The sequence below is a fragment of the Cnephaeus nilssonii genome, assembly GCF_951640355.1.
Source record: "Cnephaeus nilssonii genome assembly, chromosome: 19".
In the NCBI taxonomy this organism is placed as follows: domain Eukaryota; kingdom Metazoa; phylum Chordata; class Mammalia; order Chiroptera; family Vespertilionidae; genus Cnephaeus; species Cnephaeus nilssonii.
Window position 1 is genome coordinate 38,702,303 of NC_137090.1, and position 21,858 is coordinate 38,724,160.

Below are 21,858 nucleotides of genomic sequence, written 5' to 3' on the forward strand. Positions count from 1 at the left end.
TTTCTTATCTCTCTACACTTGTGTTATAAAAAGGCTACAACATAGCTATAAATTTAACATTAGGAGTTACTTATCAGAAAAAAAGTTCTTCATAAATAAATTACAAAACAAGGGTTATGTTTTATTTATAAGGAATGCCAAATGCATTAATTATGAGTTTCTCAGAAATATCAAGGTCATTGGAATTTTGCTAAATAACTAAAATAGATTAATTGTGTATCTTTGGGAGAGGACATCAGAAACCAACAAGTGAAAAATTTCAAGGAGAGAGCACTGATGTTAATATTGGAGGAAGGGCCTGGCCAACATGGCTCAGTGGTTGAGTGTCAACCTATGTATGAACCAGGAGGTCCCCAGTTCAATAACCAGTCAGGGCACATGCCCAGGTTGCAGGCTCGTTCCCCTGTGTAGGGCCTTCAAGAGGCAGAAGTTTCTCTCTCTCTCTCTCCTACTCACTTCCTCTCTGAAATGAATAAAAATATGTATCCTATCTAATAAAAGAGTAATATGCAAATTAACCATCACTCTGCTACACCCACAAGCCACGCCCATAAGTCAATCAAGAGCGATATTAAAATTAACCCAACCAAGATGGCAGTTAACTTGCATATCCAGGCAAAGAGCGAAGACTGAAGACAATAGAGAAGGAAGCCAAGCACTGCAGAAGGGAGCAAAGCTGCAGAGAAGTAAGCAAGCGGGGCGGCGGAGAAAAGAGGGAAGCAGGCGGGGCGGGGGAGAAGGGAGTGAGCGAGGCAGCAGAGATGGGCGGGAGCGAGGCAGAGGAGACGGGCGGGAGCGAGGCAGCAGAGACAAGAGGGAGGGAGCAAGGCAAGGAGACGGGTGGGAGGGAGCGAGGCAGAGGAGATGGGAGGGAGGGAGCGAGGCAGAGGAGACGGGTGGGAGCGAGACAGAGGAGACGGGAGGGAGCGAGGCAGCGGAGACGGGTGGGAGCTTCGCTCAGGCTGCAGGAAGCCCTATTCTTGCAGGAATATTCCTGCAATGGGCCGCTAGTTAAAAATATATAAATTGTAGATAGGGGAGTCTCAAAGCTAGAAAAAAAATGAAATAAGGAATAAAAGGAGCTAACAATTAAGTATTTACCTATTTATCAGGCATTATATAGGAAATGGTGTAGCACAACTGTTTAAAGAAAGGGCTCTAGAATTAAATTAGGGTTTGAATCCCAGCTCTCCTACTTATAAACTGGTTCCTTCTCTGCATCTATAAAAATGGGGACTAGAATAATATACTACCTTCTAGGAGTGTAGCAAGGATTAAATAACCCACATATAGCTCTTCATGAAGTATTAGGTAAGTTATTTTATGCACTGACTCATTAAAGTTTCAAAACAGATCATAAAGAAGGCATTTTCATCCCCAGTTATAGATGACAAAATATTCTCGGAGAGATTAAGTAATCTGCCTATTGTTACACAGCTAATAATTGGCAAAGGTGGATTCAAATACTAACCTGCCTGGCTCCAAGGCCTCAGCAGACATCCCTGTGATTATAAGTATTTAATAGAGAAGATAAATATAGGAGATTTTAGGCATCACATAAGCAGAAGCAACACAACCTCCTAGGGGTGTTCTTTTATTTAGTTGCACTGTTCATTTACATGTTGCAATACATATTACTTAATTATAAATTATTTTCCTTTATAGAAGGGCATTATACTGTTAGGTATTTTTTTTTAAGTTGTGTGTATAATTTTATCAAAATGGTAAAGGAACTTCTCAAGTATTTTGTTTTAAACCAGTGGTTCTCAACTGGGGGTGATTCTGCTCCCCAGGCAACATTTGGCATGGTCTGGAGATATATTTGGTTGTCACAACCACAAGGGATACTGGCATCTTAGTGAGACAGAGATGCTGCTAAACATCCTACAATGTACAGGACAGCCTTCCACAACCAAGAATTATCCGGCCCAAGATGTCAATAGTGACAAAAGTGAGAAACTCATTATAAACTGATAGGGTTGAGAACTTCTGATATAGAATGATAGACTAGAAGGTGGGGGGGGGAAAAAGTCCCTTACAGTGCTAAAATTCTGATATTCATCTAGTTCAAATCTATATTGAATTCCTAAAGCTCTGCAACAGCTTGAGATGATCACTTAGCATTTGCTTAGGTACCTGCTTAGGTCCTTTTCAATACTCTAAATCTCACAAAGAGGAAGTTTAATTTACATATTGGAGAAATTCAGCAAAGACACAGCAGCCCTATCAAAACTATTTAAAAACTCAAACTAAAATAGTCATAGGTGTTTTCCAGTCCAAGTTTAAAAAACTTTTTTTTAATGAGGAAAGACTAAGCGAAAGGAAATAATTTGATTTCTTTTTCCAAATTCAACCAGATCACTCAATTGTCAAACAAAAAGGCTTTCAATTTCATTTCACCAAACAAGACATACACTGGTTGTGGGAATAAAGAGGAAGGAATTTATCCACAAGTGTCTTCTGTACAATCTTAAGGCTCTTGCAGGAGTAAACATGGTCCACAGATCTGTAATGTTTCTATCAATTAATTGTACAGTCAAATCAGGTGATGGGGGCCTTCTTGTGGTTGTGACAACCAAATATATCTCCAGACAATGCCAAATGTTGCCTGGGGAGCAGAATCACTCCCAGTTGAGAAACACTGGTTTAAAACAAAATACTTGAGAAGTTCCTTTACCGTTTTGATAAAATTATACACACAACTTAAAAAAAAAATACCTAACAGTATAATGCCCTTCTATAAAGGAAAATAATTTATAATTAACTAACACGTATTGCAACATGTAAATGAACAGTGCAACTAAATAAAAGAACACCCTCCTCGCCCCACCCCACAATCCCATTACTTATTTCACTTCGGCAAACTAATTCAACTTTATGGCAACAAAATGTCATTAAAAAATAAAAAACACAAAGTAAAACAAAACAAAAACCCACTAGACTTGTTGGAATAATGCCCTTGTACAAAAAGCTGCTAATTATGAAAAAAATGACAAACCTTATAAGACAAACCATTTGCAGAAGAACTCCAAATTCCAACAGAAATTTTAAAAAATGCAAATCTAAACATGACTTTTGGCTAACCAAATTAGCCAACTTTTTAATAGATTTTTTAAAAATTAAAGATACCACTACGTAGGGTTGGCATACTTACACATGCTGGTAAGAGGGCGAAGTACTACAATTTTAAAGGACTGTGTATTAATGGTGGGTTTTTTTTCTATATTTTATGATGCTTTGACATCATGGGGCCCTGCTGGGCAGCAAAAGAGTGCTCCTCTAAGGGCTAACTAATTCCAAAAGATAATAAACTCACCCAGGAACATGGCTATCATATACAAACCAACCAATCCAAAGTCCAAACTCCAACCACCTCTTTTATCTAACTTTTACAGACCAAGCCAATATTTTCCCTGCCCTAAGTCACCCCAGGGCAAGGTATCAGACAACTAGAGATGACCCTATAGATCAGAGCCCACCAACATTATTCAAACTACACAATCCCAAATTTGCTCAACCTATTCCTTGCTCAAACTGCTGCCCCATCTATTCCTTCCCATGGAAGGAATATAATTGATTATATTAATGGACAGATTTTGTATAATTGGGATAAACTCAACTTGGTTGCGATGGATTGTTCTAGTATGTAGTTAGATTTGATTTACTAATGTTTAAAACATTTTTGGGGGTCATCCTATCTAATAAAAGAGTAATATGCAAATTGACCATCACTCCAACACACAAGAAGGCCACTCCATGTGGTCAAAGATGGCTGCCCCCATGTGGACACAAAATCTGTCCATTAATATAATCAATTTGTTAAGCAAATAAAAGATCTAAAATAATTTCAGTGAATTACAAAGGGGGAAAAAAAGTAAAGCAATTAAAGAGGAAATAGCTATGAGAAACAAAGAGTGTCCAATATTAGCATGATCCATGTTCCTAAAGTAGAGAACCCAACAAATGGAACTAACAGGAGATTAAAAGAAAAAGACAACAACAAAAGATCTAAAGAAAAAAATATTCTTAAACCAGAACTAAATCTTCAAGAAAAAAATAAAGATATGAGCAAACTGGCCCACACAGGAGGGAAAGAGAAAATAGAAGGAGCCTGGATCTTGGACATCCTTGAGCAGCCTTGGACTGCTTTACTTCTGAACTTGCTACACACACAAAAACTAAACCCTTAACTTATTTAAGGGGATGGATTTCCAATTGTTCTAAAACAGAAATATTCCTGCCTGATAAAAAGTATATCAAAATATAAATGTATCAAAGTATCAAATTTTAAATATACATAACCTTTAAAACAACTGATAGGGATTTACTGAGGGAAATCTATATATCCTATATAATAAAAGCATAATATGCAAATTGACCGAATGGCAGAACAACTGGTCAGTGGGGGGGCGGGGCTGGCAAGAAGGCGGCGCTAGGCCAGCCAAGGCGCGTGCCAGTGGGCAGAGGGAGGGGATGGTGATTGGGGGGCAGCGGTGACCAGCAGTGGCAGAGGGGCAATCAGGGGGGCAGGGCCGGCCACTGGCCAGCCAGTGCCGTCCCTGATCGGCCTGCCCAGTCGCCTCCTGCAGAGGCCAGACTGCGGCTTAGGCCCACTCCCTGCGGGCCTAAGCCGTCAGTCAGACATCCTCTGAGGGCTCCCAGTCTGCAAGAGGGCGCAGGCCAGGCTAAGGGGCCCCCGCCCCCGAGTGCACAAATTTTCATGCACAGGGCCTCTAGTCTACATATAAAAGCCTAAGCAACTGTTATGACCAAATGACTAGAACAACAGGTCACCCACTCGCTATGACACGCACTGACCACCAGGGCACAGACTCTATACACCGGAGCTGCCCTCTGGTGGTCAGTGCACTCCCACAGGGGGAGCACCACTCAGCCAGGAGCTGGGCTCACAGCTGGCAAGCGCAGAGGCGGTGGCGGGAGCCTCTCCCACCTCCACTGCAGGAAGATATCCCCCAAGGGCTCCCAGACTGCGAGAAGGCGCAGGCCAGGCTGAGGGACCCCTTCCCTCAGTGCACGAATGTTGTGCATCAGGCCTCTAGTTATTATAATAAAGTCATATGATAAACTACAGTTAAAACCAACGTTTTTCAAAAAATAACTTACAACAAAAGGAAATTTCACACCATAATTAAAATAAAAATTGGAGAATTCAAAACCACACATGCAATATTATCAACTGCTTTAAAATTTTTTATTTGTAGATCTAAAGCATGACCAGAAATACTCTAAAATGATGGACATAAGTATGGATTAATCCAGTTTTCATTACACTTCTTTGGACTTCATGATCAAATAAGAAACTTGGGATTTTGCTTTAAGTTTGCCTATTTTTAATGACTTAAGAGTTTACTTAACTAAAAGTAACCTGAGAGGCAGTTCAGTGAAATGAAAATAGTCATGGGGACCTGGTTCCTGGGCAAATTATTAAACTTTTATTTTAATTATAAAACAGAAAATAATACCACCCTCAAAGAATTTGGAGGATAAGAATAATTAATGCATTTAAAGTGCTATAAGGCACTTTTCTGGTAAAGATGTTTATTATATGTCCTCCTAATTTATAAACTCAATCAATGAGGGTTTGTGTTTTGTTTTTAAGGTATTTTTTAAAAATATATTTTTTTATTGATTTCAGAGAGGAAGGAAGAGGGAGGGAGAAAGAGAAACATCAATGATGAGGGAAAAATCAATGACTGGTTGCCTCCTGCAGACTCCCTACTTGGGATTGAACCCACAACCTGGGTATGTGCCCTGACGGAATCAAACCGTGCGTGACCTCCTGGTTCATAGGCTGATGCTCAACCACTGAGTCATACTGGCTGGGCAAGGCCTTTCTTTTTTTTTTGCATGGGGCAGGTAGGGGGAAGAGGAGTTAAGGATGGTGGACAGACTTAATGTCATCATTCCAAATTTTATCTGAATAAATACATACCTAAGAATAGCTAAGAAAAATTCTGGAAAATGAAGGGTTCCTGGCTCTTTAAAATACTAAAACCTTAGAACGTAGAAAGAAACAGTAATTTTGACCATGTAGTGTGACACTAGAATAGATAAATCAATTGAACAAAATACAATCAAAACTGGATAGTTGGCATATAATAAATGATGGCATTTCAAAATCAATGGAGAAAAATGGATTAATCAATACATGGTGCAAAAACATCTGACGAGCCATTTTAAAACAGTCAAAGCTGGATTCCTAACTCAATCCCTACATCAATGTATGTAATGAATTAACCTCTCTCCTATGCATCTAAAATGGTATTAGCTGTATCATCTTTTAGATAACTGGGAAAATAGCCCAATTATTTTCTTTGTTCCGTGGTTAAGATGAAGAACCCAGGTGAGTATAAACAACCTAATCTACCTGACTGCAATAAAGATCTCAAAATTACTACCTCCCATGAGGACAGGTGCCTTGTCTGACTTGTTCATAGTTCATACTCAAATCATATCTACCTAATAAAAGAGTAACATGCTAACTGACCATACTTTCGCAATGCCCACCAGCCAATCAGGAGTATGCAAATTAATCCAACGAAGATGGCAGGTTAATTTGCATACACGGGCACCCAGCGTCCGGGGAGGGAAGGCGGAAAGGCAGCTCTGGGCCGGAGCGAAGGCGGTGCGAGCAGCCAGGGAAAGGAAGGCCCATTCTGGCACGAATCTTCATGCATTGGGCTTCTAGTATGTTGAATAAATGAATAAGAGAACGGAGGCTACATATATAGTCAGTCAGTTTCTCTTCTACCTCAGAATGTTCTCTACCTTTCTCTCACTCATCCTTTTCTTTTTCCCTTCTGTTTTGAAGGATGAAATCTCTGTCTCCCAAGCTCCTGATCCATCTTACCTACTCTCAATTCCTCAGAGATCTTGGTATCTTTAAGCTCTCCCTTTCCATCAGCAATTCTTCCAGCATCTACAATTATTTAAATCTCTATTCTTAAAACATATACACACACAAGCACACGCTTTGTCACAACTCTTATCATCTCTCTCAAGTGAGTGCCCCACTTGAGATGTGTGGGGCACTCATGTATCACCATGATTTTAAAATTTAGTCTATACATCTGCCTCTATCTATTTTACTTCTTCCTCACTGAAACTCTTCTTTGAGGTCCTGATGATCACTTAGTTGCAGATTTCAATGACCACTTGCTTTCATCTGACTTCTCTGTGACATTTAGTACTGGTGATCATCTCCCTCCTCCTTCCAACTTGCCCTAATACTGACTTCTAACTAATTTTCCTCCTAACTCTCCATTTTTATGATTAATCATTGGTTTCCTCTTCCTCACCCAATCCGTTAGTTTTATCTGTGGCATTCCTCATAGCCTGCACTTTTTAAAAAATATATTTTATTGATTTTTTTTTTTTTTTTTTTTTTTTTTTACAGAAAGGAAGGGAGAGGGATAGAGAATTAGAAACATTGATGAGAGAGAAACATTGATCAGCTGCCTCCTGCACACTCTCTACGGGGGATGTGCCAGCAACCAATGTACATGCCCTTGACTGGAATTGAAGCTAGGACTCTTCAGTCCACAGGCCGACGCTCTATCCACTGAGCCAAACCAGCTAGGGCTAGCCTGCACTTTTGTTGTAAAATTACCAACACAAGGCCTATCATGCAATAAGCATAAGCAATGAGAAGGGTTCATCCTGGATGATTTCTAAGCATCTGACTACCAAAAGTGTATCTACACCACTGATTTATTCCTTGAGCTCCAGGCCTGTATCTCCAGCTATCTACTGGGTATCCCTGTGCCACTATTCCATATCAACATACCAAAACCAAATTTACCACTTTCTACTACTAAATCCTCCATCCTACTGATTGCCTACATTGGTAAACTGCATCCACATTCTCAGAATCCGGTTTCTCTCCTGCCTGCTCCCCAAACCAAATGCTCAGCAAATTACTATTTTAACACCACAGTATTCCTAACATCTATTACCTGTATTTCCTTTTCTCCATTCCCATTGACATACATTATAATCCCATCATCTTTCCCAAGCCACAGCAATAGCCTAACCAATCTCCTTAACTAGCCTTCTGCCTTAAAACCAAACCACAGGCCTAGCCACATCATCTAGAAAAACCCAAATTCCTTTGCTGGCAGCAAAGCTTTCCACCATTCAATCTTAAACCCCCTTTTCTAACTTGTCTCTGAACACAAACCTCACCTCACACTGCATATACTCAATCCACACCCTGCAAAGATTCTCAATCTCCTCTAATGCCTTTCTCCAAGGCACCATTTCCACCTGTCAAAAATTCTACACCACTCTCTAGGCTCTATTCAAATGCCACTTTCTCTGATATAACTAGGGTGCAGTGAGGGTAGAACGGAGGGTCCCTGTGTTAACTATACTTCCTGAATGATTGAAGATGTTCCTGCTACATTTTGTCAAATATCGTGAATGGGGAAGAGCTTACCACATTATTGTAACTGCATGTTGTGCTCTGACTTTCTTTCAACAAATACCTATAGCTCATATTTATTCTATGGTAAGCACTGTGCTGGGGATGCCATCATCAGCCAGACAAACTCCCTTTCCTCATGGAATCTGTCTGTAATCACCACTAGGTTTTATGCTCCATAAGGAGCACTGACTCTGCTACAACACACCACTTCCTTTTCTTTTTTTTAATCCTCACCTGAGGATATGTTTTGTTTTGTTTCGGGGGGAGAGGGGGATTTTAGAGAGAGGAAGGGGGAGAGAAACATTGATGTGACAGAGAAACATTGATCATCAATCAGCTGCCTCCTGTATGTGCCCCAACCAGGGATCAAACCCACAAGCTAGGTATGTATGTGTCTTGACCAGAAATCGAAACCACAACCTTCTGTGCATGGAATGATGCTCCAACCAACCAAGCTACCTGGCCAGGGCTCCAGTCTTTAATCCCTAGTTTCCTGATCTGTAAAATGAAGGAAGACAACTATCTTTAGAATTCCTTTCAGTGATATATCTCTGCATGTACTACTCTCTAAAGGTCACATTCATCTAGCAAAAATCAGGTACCACCAAAAGTCATTGACAATTGGAATCTGTCTCAAAGAGAATCAAAAGAATGTTAAGTAGATTCAAACATATGACAGGAGAAATAAGAATATTTAGGAAGGACATAATGCTATCATTAAAATTTCTTCAGACCAACAGAGAGAAGAATGCCTTAGATTTCCTCTGTGCAGTCCTAGAGAAGAGAACTAAAACCGGTGGGTAGAAATTTTGGTGAGGCAAGTTTCCGCTTAATTAAAAGATAAATAAAACATTAGAACTATTCAAAACTAGGAGGTAGTGAATTTCTTCTCTCCAGAAACATCCAAACTGAAATCAGACTACCACTTGGAAGAGATTCAGGTATCTAAAGAGAAAAACAGAACAGCGGTACCTTCCTTCATAGCTCTTCAAATAGAGGAAAACTATCTTCTATAGCTAGGCACCTCGGTTCACATTAGGGTACCTAATGGATGGACCTGGAGAGTATTTGCTAAGTGAAATAAGCCAGTCAGAGAAAGACAAGTACCGTATGATTTCACCTGTATGTGGAATCTAATGAACAAAATAAACTAACAAACAAAACAGAAGCAGACTCATACTGAAAACAGTGTGACAGCTATTAGAGGGGAAGGGGGTTGGATGGCTGGGTGAAAAAGGTAAAGTGATTAAGCAAAAAACAAACAAACAAACAAAAAAAACCCACAAATATAAAACCCTCGTAGACACAGATAATAGTATGGTGAATACCAGAGAGGAGACTTGACTTAGGGTGGTAAACACACAATATACAGATGATGAATTATAGAATTGTACACCTGAAACCTATATAATTGTATTAACCAATGTTACCCCAATAAGTTCAATAAAAAAAATTTTTTTTAACCACAGTACTTTTATGTTTTGGATCAAGCACCTGCAAGTTTAGTGGTTGGGAGATTGATCAAGTTATAATAAACAAAATACATGATTATTTTTTAAACTAGAAGCCCGGTGCACGAAATTCGTGCACAGCGGGGGGTTGTCCCTCAGCCCAGCCTGTACCCTCTCCAATCTGGGACTCCTGGAGGGATGTCCGACTGCCCGTTTAAACGGGCAGTCGGACATCCCTCTCACAATCCAGGACTGCTGGCTCCCAACTGCTTGCCTGCCTGCCTTCCTGATTGCCCCTAACTGCTTCTGCCTGCCAGCCTGATCACCCCCTAACCACTCCGCTGCCAGCCTGGTTGATGCTTAACTCCTCCCCTGCCAGCCTGTTTGCCCCCAACTTCCCTCCTCTGCCAACCTGGTCACCCCTAACTGCCCTCCCCTGCCAGCCTGTTTGCCCCCAACTTCCCTCCTCTGCCGGCCTGGTCACCCCTAACTACCCTCTCCTGCAGGGTTGATCACCTCCAAATGCCCTCCCTTGCAGGCCGGGTGCCTCACAACTGCCCTCCTCTGCTGGCCATCTTGTGGTGGCCATCTTGTGTCCACATGGGGCAGGATCTTTGACCACATGGGGGCAGCTATATTGTGTGTTGCAGTGATGATCAATCTGTATATTACTCTTTTATTAGATAGGATAGAGGCCTGGTACAGGGGTGGGGGCCAGCTGGTTTGCCCTGAAGGGTGTCACAGATAAGGGTGGGGGTTCCCTTGGGGTGTGGGGCAGCCTGAGCGAGGGGCCTGTGGTGGTTTGCAGGCCGGCCACGCCCCCTGGCAACCCAAGGGGTGGCCCTGGTATCTGGAATTTATTTTCCTTCTACAATTGAAACTTTGTAGCCTGGGGCGGAGCCAAGCCTGCTGTTTCCTCCAGGGTGGCAGCCATTTCTGTGGCAGTTAATTCACCTTCCACAATTAAAACTTTGTAGCCTTAAGCGGTTGAGCCCGGCCAGGGTGTGCAGAAAGCTTTACTTCCTCTGTTGCCACCGGCAACCCTGGCCTGCTGTCTCAAGCTCCATTCTGCCGCCATTTGTTTGAATTTGTTTACCTTCTATAATTGAAACTTTGTAGCTTGAGTGGAGGCTTAGGCCTGCAACGGCTATGGAAAGCTTGGCTTCCTCTGTTACCTGGGAAACCTTGCTCTCTGTGGCTGTAGCCATCTTGGATTTGGGGTTAATTTGCATACTCGCCCTGATTGGCTGGTGGGTGTGGCTTGGCTGGTGGGTGTGGCTTATGTAGTGGAGTGATGGTTAATTTGCATATTACCATTTTATTAGAGGGTGGTATTAAAATTGACTATTTGGAAGAAAAATTAGATCCCTATGTCACTACCAGATGTAGGCAGCTTCCCTCAGCAAACCAGAAAATAGCTTTCCAGCAAGTTCTGCCAAACTGAACTCTGCCCTTCAAAGCTTTGGGCCACAGGTGCACTCTCTCCAAAAAAGTCTGGATCTCCTTTCTGGGAATGGCCTCTTGAAGATCTAGCTACTGCTACCTTGGATGGTCTGCCTCAGCCCTACAGGTAGTGACTGCTCCTTTTACCTGCTATTTCTGTATTCTTTAGGGTTTTCTTTTTCTCTTAGGTAATTATTTTAGTAGTTAATAATTTTTTATATCAAACTTCCCGTTTAAATTTAAAAATAAATAAATTCCAGATAATATAAATGGCAAAACTATAAAATTGTTGAAAGTGAGGGCTTTAAAAAAAATGTATGTTGCCCTAGCTCAGTGGTCGGCAAACTGCGGCTCGAGAGCCACATGCAGCTCTTTGGCCCCTTGAGTTTTTAGCAAAGGCCAGCTTAGGAGTACCCTAATTAAGTTAATAACAATGTACCTACCTATATAGTTTAAGTTTAAAAAATTTGGCTCTCAAAAAATTTCAATCGTTGTACTGTTGATATTTGGCTCTGTTGACTAATGAGTTTGCCGACCACTGCCCTAGCTGATTTGGCTCAGTGGGTAGAGTTGGCCTGGGGACTGAAGGGTCCCAGGTTCGATTTCAGTCAAGGGCACATGTGTGGGTTGGGGGCTTGATCCCCAGTAGGGGGTGTGCAGGAAGCAGCCAATCAATGATTCTCCCTCATCATTGATGTTTCTATCCCTCTCCCTTCTTCTCTGAAATCAATAAAAATATATATTTTTTAAATGTATGTCTATTGTTGAAAGTATTACAGATATCCCCCTTTTTTTAAAATGAGGGCTTTTTAAGTATATAAACATGGGACTTGAGGTCTTCCTAAGCAAGATCAGAAACCCAGAAATCATAAATTTTAAAAATTATCAGATCTACATTAAAATTAAAGCTTTCTGCACAACAAACAAAAAAAAAGGCATCTAATCACTATCAGGGAAGTACAAATTAAAAAGCCTTCATGTCACCTACTTGCTTTTTTTTCCCCTCAATCCTCACCTGAGGATATTTTTCTCCATTGATTTTTTAGAGAGAAGGGGAGGGGAAAAGATAGAGATAAACATTAATGAGAGAAAGACACATTATTGGTTGCCTTCCACACGTGCCCCAAGCAGGGCTATGAATTGAGCCTGCAACCAACCGAGGTACGTGCTCTTGACCGAGGTACATGCTCTTGACTGGAATTGAACCCTCAACCCTTCAGTCTAGGGGGGGAGGGGGAGGACACTCTAACCACTGAGCCAAACCGGCTAGGGCCACCTAGTTGTTTTAAAACCCTTCAATGGCTTCCCCTACAGCTCTAAGGCTAAAGCCCACTCAGACCAGCCCATACCTATATATCACACCCTCTCATTCTTTCTACCCAGGCACAAAGACATTTCTTGAGTTCTCTTACTCAAATTGCTTCTTCTAGAAAAAATAAAGGGGTGGGGGGTTGGGGAGGAACCTACTGCTCATCCATTGGCTCTCAGCTCCAGGACCACTTCCTCACCATTTCCTGGCCTCCCTAAATGGGTCAAACTCCTCAAGTACAGGTATTCATAGTACTATGTACCTCTCCCAGTTGCTCAGGTCAAAAACCTTTGAGTGTTCCTTGACTCCTCTCTCTCTCTTGCATCCCATATCTAATCCAAATCCTATTGGCCATATCTTCAGAATATAATCTCTTCTAATATACCCTTGGTCCAATCCTCATTTTTCCCCCTGGATTAATGCTTCCTTTATTGCCAATCTAGCAACCAGTGCATTTTTAAAAATGTAAGTCAGATCACATCACTCTTCTGCTCAAAACCTTTTCAATGGTTCCCCATAGAGAAAAGCCAATATTTACTCTCTCTTTTTGGCTCCAACAGGGTCCCAACAAGATACGCCCCATCCCCACTACCTCACCTCACATCCTGCTACTCCTCCTCTCCATTCCCCTCCCCCACCCCACTTCCCATTCCTATAACTTCACTCCAGCCACACTGAACTCCATGTCATTCCCAAATATATACGCCTTCCTTAAGGCATTTGCAAAAATTGATCTGTCTGGAACACTCCTCCTCCAGATATCCTTGTAGCTAACTCCTCTATCGCCTTCAAATCTTTGCTCAAATGTCATTCTGTCAGTAAGGCTACTCTGACCACACTATTTAAAACCAGCCTATCCTTCCTTTTACCTTGCTCCATTATTTCTTTTTTCCATATCACTTATCACTTAACAAAGCATATCATTTGCTTATGTTTGTTGTTTAATATCTGCTTCTCCCACACTAGGGCAGGGTCATATATTATCTGCATTGTCCACTAATGTATTCCAAATACCTAGAAGTGAGCCTGGCAAGTAGTACATATGCATATTTGTGGAACAGTTTTATATATTTCTGTGGCATTATCTAATTAATGGCCAACTGATTCACTACCTAGGAACCAGGACTGGATTTAGTTTTGTTACTGTATTTTCTAGAGCCTAGCATAGGGCCTGCCACAGACAGACACAGAAACATTTGTTAATTGAAGAACATCATTTCTTAATCCATCAGAAGATACAAATTTAAAACATCTGACATTATCCACTGCTTGTAAGTGTGTAGGGGAAATCCACCCTCTCAAATTCTGTTGAAGGTATGTAAATTGATACTTTTTTTGCAAGTAAACTAGCAATAGCTATTAAAGTTTAAACCACTCAGAGCTCTTGTCTTTTAATTCAGTATTCTTACAGAAGTAAAAGCAAGAGTACCTGAAAAATATGTAATAGTATATCTATTCCAGCACTGTTTATAAAATAATGAAAAAATCTATAGCAATCTACCTGTCCATCAATAGAGAAGTAGGCAAATAAACTATGCATGGTACATGCATGTGATGAAATACTCTGTAACAAGAATGAGACAGATCTATAACACTGACCTGAAATAGTCCATGATCTAGTAAATAGACCAGAAGGCCCTGACATCCAGATGACCTGGATTTGAATTCTGGCTCCCCACACTCCTAGCTATATAATTATTAACTTCTCCGGGCTTCAGTTTCTTCATCAATAAAATAGGAACAATAATAATAAATAATACATTACCTGGCCACATAATCATTTACAAGTATATAATAATTCTAACATTTATGAAGTAAAATAGACAAGATGCAAATCTATGTATGTAAACCAGCAATTTTCAATTGGTGAAGCATATAATTTTTAAAACATGCAATACCTTACTACTTCGCAAGAGGTACTGACCTCTTTTCTCTTTGTCAAATAAATTAAAAAATGACAACAGCCAACACAACAACAGCCATCTGGTGTGAATCAAAATTATACCAATTTTTATGGTCAGATTAGCAAAAAAATATATTTTGTGGTGTGCCACAGAATTTTAGTGATTAGTTTATATATGCCAGGAGATGAAAAAGGTTAAAAATTGCTGGTGTAAACCATGTCCATTTCAGGGCAGAAGGAAAAGGTAGAATGTCTGTGTAACTACAGAAAAAAAAAGTCCAGAAGGAACGAAAACTTAATAGTGGTTACCTCTGAGAGATGGAAGAAATACTTCTTATACATGATTTTTTAGAAGATAGTGTTTTTAAATAGAAAAGAAATAAAGTAAAATCAGACCAAAGGCTTCTAAGATATAATTTAACTTAGATTTTAAAATATAAAAATTTGAAGACAGTAACATTATATATCATCTTTAAATACTCAAAGTAAAATGGAATAATCTGCTACAATTTGTTTAGCTATTAAAATTACCTTTATTCTGCCCTGGCCGGTTTTGCTCAGTGCATAGAGTGTCGGCCTGAGGACTGAAGGGTCCCAGGTTTGATTCCGGTCAAGGGCATGTACCTTGGTTGCGGGCACATCCCCAGTAGGAGGTGTAAAGGAGGCAGCTGATCGATGTTTCCCTCTCATTGATGTTTCTAACTTTCTATCCCTCTCCCTTCCTCTCTGTAAAAAATCAATAAAATATATTTTTTTAAAATTACCTTTATTCTAAATGAGTAAAGCAAGATGCTACATCAAAAAAGAACAAAACTTGCCCTACCTAGTTTGGATCACTGGATAGAGCATCAATCATCCTGCAGACTGAAGGGTCCCAGGTTTGATTCTGGTCAAAGGCACATACCCAGGTTGCTGGCTCGATCCCCAGTGTGCAGGAGGCAGCCAATCAATGATGTTTCTATCTCTCTCTCCCTTTCCCTTCCTCTTTCTCTAAAAATCAATAAAAACATATTTTTAAAAAAGTTTACAAAATAAATCAAAGTGAAGAAAAAGAAAATTATTACATTTCATCCTATCAATTACACACTAATCGATTATTTTTTGTTGTTAATCCTCACCAGAGGATATTTTTTTCATTAATTTTTAGAGAGTGGGAGGGAGGGGATGAGAGAGAAAAGGAGAGGGGAGGGGAGGGAAAAGGGAGGGGGGAGAAGGGAGGAAGGGGGAGAGAGAGGAGAGAGAGAGAGAGAGAGAGAGAGAGAGAGAAACATCAATGTAATATGGTGGTGACCAGGGCTGGGGATCAAACCTGCAATCCAGGTACGTGCCCTATACCAGGAATCTAACACGCCACCCTTCAGTTCTAGGGCTGAGCCACACCAACCAGGGCTGGATTCTTTTCTTAGTCTACCACATCTCCATGAAAACAAAGATATACCCCCCCCAAAAAAAAAAAAAATATATATATATATATATATATTTAAGGCTAGTGAGATGGATGACAAAGGGGAAGGGATTAAAATGTACAAATTGCCAGTATAAACAGTCACAGGAATATAGAGTACAGCATAGAGAAGATAGTCAATAATATTGTAACAACTATGTACAGTGTCACATGGCTACTAGACTTACCAGGATGATTATTGTAAGTTACATAAATGTCTAATCACTATGCGGTACTCCTGAAACTAATATAATATTGTATGTCAACTGTAATTGAATAATTTAAAAAATAAAACAATATTAACATAAAATAAAACTGCTTCTAAAATGGGATCAAAGCAAAATTTAAAAACTAAGCAGTTACCTTTTACCATCAGTTTGACTAAAAGAATACTGTATTCTCTTTTTTTTTTAATCAGTGGGCTAGGTAATTCTAGTGTGCTTAAAGCTAAAGTGTCAAGAATTAATCTATATTAAGTCAAATCCCCAAGAACAATTTCTAAGAAGATACTGACACAAAGCACTCAAATATACCAAATTCTATCTCCTTTTGTACACAGTAGCTGTGACTGCTCATTTACTACACTTATTGAATATAAATACTGCAATCTATGCAAACTAAATCTCATCCTTGAGTCACAGGATTTGAAAAATAGGGAACCTGCACTAAGAATAGCAAGAATACAAGATTTCCTAAAGTAAATTTTCCTAGCCTATTTCAAGTGCTTAGTCACGTCTGCCTATTAACAAGGAAGACCATTTCACGTCTTGAAAGAGGCAGGGAATTTTGATTCCAGACTGTCATGTCACCTGAGCTGCCCTAGAGTTTGTTTCCATGCAACTCAAGAGATGGCAGCAACCAGCTAAGCATACCTACCACTCCAGATCAGAACCAGAAGTCACTGGAGCTCTCTGTACTCTGCCTCTGTCTGCAGTAACAAAGAGGGGTTTGTGGAAAATGCAGTTTTCTTCCCTGACACCAAATGCAAAAGGTGAGAATTAAAATGCAGCTTGAAAACACGTGTTTCTGCTCTCTGACAGAGAAACAGAACCGCCTCCCTTCTCTCTGCTGAAAGGGAAACAGCAGGCAGACCCTTATACAACCACAGGTGAGGGTACTGACATCTCTCCTCAGGCAACTAACAAAACCTAAAACTAGAGGCTAACAGGTTTGAAAGCACACTTCCAAGAAAGCTGCTAGCCTTTAAATCTGATAACATTATAACATTGTTTCAGGCTCCCCAAAAGCAAGCAGCGTAAGGTTTTCACAACAAAGTTATTTTAAGGACGAGGCAAAGGCAAGTTTTAAGTGGCTACTATGTGCCCAGCACCATATCCCAACATTTCACTCACATTTAAAGAAGCTTAGTACAAAAAAAAAAGCAACAGCAGCTTAGTACACACGCTGATTATAGAAGTACACCTACCTAGCTGAAAGAACTTTCTCAACTACTTACAGTAGGACCTCGTCAAAGACAAAGCACATTCTTTGCAAACCTAACTCCAGGTAATAAAAACATGGAAGGATGTGGTCAATCTCTAAAGCGGAGCTTAGTCCACTTCCCAGAAGGTCATGAAGGACTCTGACAACTCAGATTATTTAAGGATGGGAGTCTTTTTTCCTTCCAAGAACAAAAGTGCTAGAAAGATACGTTTCCTCCACTTCAGCATTCTCAAACACCGTTCTCCTCACTACCCCCATAATAATGCTAATCGCTTTACAAACGTACATGTTGCCATCCTTAGAGATAAGATATAAAGGCATGAATTAACATCTTTTCATTAAGCGAGAATACTCAAGTTCAAAGAAGCTAAGAATTTTGCCCAGAACTTGTTAGTGAAGGATCCAGGTCCTTTAGACTCACTCCAGCACTCACCATGCAACCACCCTGGCTCTCAAGGAACGATACCAAATCCAGTTACTGATCCCAACTCGTTTTATCGCAAAACTGGGTGCAAAGCCGGCTCGGTTAGCAGAGATTGGGGGAGGGAGGAGGGCACACCACCACTGTCTAAGGTGTTTTTTTTCCTTTAACGAATACTGCAAGTTCCCGATTTCCATCCTCCCCGGGGGAAGAACCCACGTGCGGGTCCCACGGCTGTCCCACGACAGCTCCCTCTCCACGCTCCCCAGCTTCGGCCAGGCCCCCCGCAGCCTCCCCACGCCCTTCCCTCCGCCTTCCGCTAGCGCTGCCGCCGGCGCCTCCCGCCCCCTCCCCAGCGACGGCCGCCCCGGCCCCCCGCACCACCTTCGCGCGCAGCCCGCGCCGGAACCCGCGCGCTGCCGCCTCTTGCCCGGTGGGGTCACCCCCCGGGCCTGCGCGCACCCTTCCCGCCGCCCGGAGGTTCCACCGCGACACCGGCTCCCGGCAGGCCGCGCCCGCCGCGCCTGCCATGGTGGGCGCCTCACCGTCAGGTTGAGAAGCCGGGCCCGGCTGCGCCATGGCCAGGCGGCGGGCCTCGGGGAAGGAATGGGCGGGGAAGCGGCGTCCCGGGCTCCCGCGGGCTCAGCTGGCGGAGGAGGCGTCGACCGAGCCGCCGCCGCTGCCGCCGCCCAGGGAGGAACCGCTAAGGCTGAAGCCGCCGGCGCCGCCACAGCCGCGGGCAGAGACGGACCGGAGCGCCGACCTCCGCCTCCTCATCCTGACAGCGGGAAATAAGCGGTGCGCAGGCGCGGGGGGATGGGGCGGCACGTGACGTCGCCCTGGGGGCGGGGCTTCGCGGACGGGAGCCCGTGGGTGGGGCGGCTCGGGGCTCTGTCGGGGCAGGCTGCGGGGCGCCGGAGGAGGCGGGATGGGGGAGGAGAGGGAGGCCGGAGGGTGTGAAGGAGACACTGCGCGGGGAAGGCCCCATAGTTCAGAGGGGCCGCTTCCAGTCCTCCGCCCCAGAACAGAGGCAAAGAAAAAAATAATAATAATGAAAAGAAGGACGACAGAGGAGGCCGGATGGCGAAGTGAATGCAAATCCAGCCTCTAGCGGTTCTAGCTGTGTGACCTTGGGCGAGTCACTTAACCGCTTTGAGCCTCACAGTCTTCATGTGGCTAAGAAGAGTTTCAAGGAGCTAAAATGTGAGGGCGTTGCCGACTGACTTTGCTTTCTGCACCGACGGACGAGGTGACTTCGGTGCCGGGCACTGTGGTGAGAGCCGGGGATGCAGCCAGACACAGCCCCCGTGCTCAGGAGGGCAGAGGAGCGATGATGCAGGCCTCCTCCCAACAGGTGCAGATACAAGTGCTCCAGGCTCAGAATGAGAAGACCTAGAGATTCTGACACAGATTAGCCATTGACTCAGAGCACATTTTTTTAACCTCTTTGAGCCCCTGTTTACTTACCTCTAAAATGGGGATAATAGACCAGCCTCCTGGCACATCAGAAGGACTAAAGGAATCAAGAACCCAGCCCCTAACACACAGTAGTAGTTGCTTTATAAATGTCCGCTTCTTCCTCGCCTTCTCTTCTTTCCTTCCTTTCTTCCTCGATCGGAAGTCTCCATCATGAGGAAGAAGAATTCCTGCACAGTAGAAGTCAGTCTGTGAAGCTATTCCTAGAGATCCAGGGCAAAAATTCCCAATATTCCCAAAGCCTAACAGAACTGTCCCATTTACACTAGATAAGGTCCCAAGACTAAAATGTCAAGTTTCTTTGCTTTGGAAGAATTTTTATCGAATTGCTTATCTCATGCCGATTAGAAGTTCTTTTTTTTAAATATATTTTATTGATTTTTTACAGAGAGGAAGAGAGAGGGATAGAGAGTTAGAAACATCAATGAGAGAGAAACATAGACCAGCCGCCTCCTGCACACCCCCCACTGGATGTGCCCGCAACCAAGGCACACGCCCCCGACCGGAATCGAACCCAGGACCCCTCAGTCCGCAGGCTGACGCTCCATCCACTGAGCCAAACCGGTTTCAGCCCCGATTAGAAGTTCTTATTCCAGTTCTGTACTAGCTGTTGATTAGTAAAACAAAGAGGATCTATTATTACTTAAGATATATAGTTTGCTAAACAGACAAGCATCTTTACATGTGGTGAGTGCTTCCTTCTCTCAAAATTCCCCTTTTGTATAATATCAACCACACAGTTACATAACTGCCTGGAAATAAAAATCACTGTGTATTTACTAGCGTATGCCATGTGCCAGACACTGGATAAAGTGTTTTACTCTTGTATTGATTTGTTTAATCCTCTTAAGAACCTTATGATGGGGATATGGTAGGAGGGGGAATGGTGACTGTTGTCAATCCATTTTATAGATGATGTGAGCAGAGAGGTTAAATAACTCATCCAAGGTCACAGCGCTAGTGAGTGATAGCGATGGAATCACACCCAGACTGTCTGGGTTCAGTGTCCATATGTGTAACTCACAGGCACATTTGTTGGCAATTAGCTGTGTGTCTATTTCTCCCATTGGGGAAAGACGTCAATTCCCAGAATATAGAGACAGTCATTTATTTCTAACGTATGTCTAGTGCCTACATAACAGGTGCTCAATAAATAGTTATTGAGTGAATGAATGGCTGGATGAACAAATGAATATCACTAGGAGTATATAGAGCAAATAATAAGGAATCCTTGGTGGTGCTAAGATTTACAGTCTACAGATTAAATCTGTGTGATTCAATTCTACTTGGTCATCATCCAACTGCCTTTCACTTCTCATTGGATTAGAGACCATAATTTTAACCATTACTACTATTAACCCCCACCATTTAACCAAGCACCTACTATAATGCTAGAGATTTTACCTGTATTATCTCCTCCATTCTCATAACAATCCTTTGAAATAGGTTCCATTTATTAACTCAGAGCTCAAAGAGGTTAAATGACTTGCCCAAATCACACAGTGCTGGAAGAAACCAGAATTCAAATCCAACTTCAGCTGACTCCAAAGTTTATGCTTTTTTGTTGTTGTCAGTACTAGCTAACTATATTAGATATAAGAAAACATCCCTATGCCATTTTCAGTTGAATTCACTTTCAGAATTTTCAATATCTTCAAAAGTTACCCTCCCTTATATTTCTTGTTTATTTTTTTTCAAATTACTCCAGTAAAATTTCAGTTCTAATTTTTTTTAAAGTACAGGTAAAGCAAAAGTACCCTCTCAACCTCTCCTCCCCCAACACACACAACCCCAGATCTCTCTCCAGGGCAAACTACTCTTATCACCTCTGTATGACTCTCTTCAGGCACTTCTGTGCATCTATGAATGTGTAGAAACATGTACATTTGTTTTATGTTCTTCACATAGTTAAGATCATATCATATCTATTGTTCTGAAATTGGTTTCTTCTTAAAATATAGTTAGTTCATATATCTCTACTTCATTCTTTTAAGCTTTAAAAAAATCATTCTCACAGGAGGATATGTTTACTGATTTTTTTTTCTTTTTTAATACATTTTTATTGATTTCAGAGAGGGAGAGAGAGATGGAAACATCAATGATGAGAGAGAATCATTGATCGGCTGCCTCCTGCACACCCCCCTACTGGGGATCAAGCTCGAAACCCTGGCATGTGCCCTGGACCAGAATTGAACCGGGGACCCTTCAGTCCTCAGGCCAATGCTCTATCTACTGAGCCAAACCAGCCAGGGCTTTACTGATTTTAGAGAGAGGAAGGAGAGAGATTCAGGGAAGAGAAACATTGATGTGAGAGAGAAACATCAATTGGCAGCCTCATGTACATGCCCCTACCTGGAATGGAACCTGCAACCTTGGTATGCTCGCCTTAACTGGAAACGAAACCCACAGCCTTTTGGTGTACCAGATGATGCTCCAACCAACTAATTGATGATGCTCCAACCAACTGAGCCACATGGTTTTCCATTTGGGTAAATGGTTAGGTTAATTACAAATTTTCATGA

General features: G+C 42.0%; 1 protein-coding gene across 2 annotated transcripts in view; it reads right to left on the bottom strand.

Moving 5' to 3' along the window:
- The window catches only part of RABEP1 (rabaptin, RAB GTPase binding effector protein 1), a 106,643-nt gene extending 88,008 nt beyond the window's left edge, over positions 1-18,635 (bottom strand). For both annotated transcript variants that reach the window (XM_079797067.1, XM_079797066.1), the window contains exon 1: positions 18,406-18,635. In XM_079797067.1, coding sequence (XP_079653193.1) covers positions 18,406-18,439 — 34 coding nt within the window. In that variant the 5' untranslated portion in view covers positions 18,440-18,635. The remainder of the gene's footprint in view (positions 1-18,405) is intronic.
- Positions 18,636-21,858: the final 3,223 nt, after the last annotated feature.